We start from the raw sequence: 1706 nt of genomic DNA, 5'->3' as shown, positions 1-1706 counted from the left end.
TTAGAACAGTAGAACTTTTTGCCAAAGACATTCGAATAAAAAGACTAGAAATACATCGCCGCGACAGCAATCGGTGTTGTTTAGTTTAATTTTAGTAGAGGTTTTACATGGCTCGCTACTGCATAAGGTCATATGAGCGCCAAGGGGCGGGTGTCAACAGAGAAGTCCTTACGGGGAATCAGGCTTACTCTGCTCACCTCTGTAACTTCAACAGCACAAAGTCTGCTTCGACTATCAAGGCACCCTGGAAATAGCGGGTCACAAGAGTGTGACAAGCATACAAAAGAAGTAGAGGGAAATGACGACAGTAAGGATTAGGAAACAAAAAGCAGCAGTTCCCAGTTGCAGTTCACATGACATTGATGAATCAGCCCATTTACAATTACAATTGTACTGAGCATAAGAAAATGTTAATGCCCCCCCCCCCCTTTGGGAATGGCCTAAACACACAACTTCAGTCAGTGGCACCGCCCCGAGGGTAAACGGTGTTGTGCACTGATACTGACAGTGCAGAGAAAGTGCAAGACTGGGGGAAAATAACGAAAAAACAGAAAAGCAGAGGGGAAAGTTTTTAAACAAATAATAATACTACTAATAATGGACACGCAAGTGTCAGTCTACAACCAATAACTCAGTAACATAAAAAAATAACGGATATCCTCCTCTCCCCCCCCCCTCCCAAAAAAAAAGAAAAAACCCGCAAAAAAACAACAACCCTACCCTCTCAAAAAAGAAGAGAAAAAAACAAGAAAAGAAATACCAAACAAAACAAAATTGTCTTAATCTCCGCGTTGATTCCTGACTCCTGACTCACCTAATGACTCCAGCTGCTGATCTAGCGTGTTCTCCAACAAGGTCAAGGTCGAGATCCTCTCTCTCGTCTGCTGCGACATGATGGCGGGAAGGAGGGCGTCTGGTCTGAAACAACAACGACAACAGCTTTTCTTCAGTTTTTCGGTGCAGAGAACATTCGAGAGCTTACATTTTTGTTTGTAATAGTGAGTTTTTTACGGCAATTGCAACACAATAAGGTCATATAGGTGCCAAAGATCAGAGGTGTTACAAGAGAGTAACAAGCACAAAAAAGAAGTTGTTTTAGTAGAGGTTATACAGCGCTCGTAACTGCATACGGTCAAGAAGGAGGAGAGATAATGACGACAGAGGTTTGAAAGGAAAGGGAAGAAGAAGTAAACCACACCAGAGCACCCGCCAACCAACCACAGCTTTTAAGTTTCATTTAAATAAAAGAGTTGTACAACATTTGTAACACAGGTATTTCAGTTTTAGTTTTAGCAAAGATGTTATGGCGCTCGCTACTGCATAAGGTCATGTGAGCGCCAGAAAATTAGAGATGTTACAAGAGAGTAACAAACATAAAAAAGAAGAAGGGGAGGGAAAAATACGATGTATGTTCGAAAGGAAAGAAGAAGCGAACCACACCAAAGCACCCGCCAGCCAACCACAGCTCAAGTTTAATTCAAATAAAAGAGTTTTGCAACATTTGCAACACAAGTATTTCCTGTAAGTGTCGAAGATTAGAGGTGTTACTACTAGATCTAGAGACTAACAACGTACACAGAAAAGTAGGAGGGATAATAATTTATCGGATAAGGGCGACAGATGTTTGCGATGATAGGAGAGAAGGAGCAAAGAAAATCAGAGTCGATTACCAACCACCCATGAACAGGGAGCGAAAAGATTGGGGG

At 41.9% G+C, this 1706-nt stretch overlaps 1 protein-coding gene across 1 annotated transcript in view; it reads right to left on the bottom strand.

Moving 5' to 3' along the window:
• The window catches only part of LOC101855444, a 31336-nt gene that overhangs the window by 11614 nt on the left and 18016 nt on the right, over window positions 1-1706 (bottom strand). Inside the window, exon 2 of the mRNA XM_005107242.3 lies at window positions 815-918. Coding sequence (XP_005107299.1) covers window positions 815-893 — 79 coding nt within the window. The 5' untranslated portion in view covers window positions 894-918. The remainder of the gene's footprint in view (window positions 1-814; window positions 919-1706) is intronic.

This window comes from Aplysia californica, unplaced genomic scaffold (assembly GCF_000002075.1).
Source record: "Aplysia californica isolate F4 #8 unplaced genomic scaffold, AplCal3.0 scaffold00588, whole genome shotgun sequence".
Lineage (NCBI taxonomy): Eukaryota > Metazoa > Mollusca > Gastropoda > Aplysiida > Aplysiidae > Aplysia > Aplysia californica.
The sequence above is the reverse complement of the archived record's forward strand: the minus strand, read 5'-3'. Positions and strand labels throughout refer to the sequence as shown.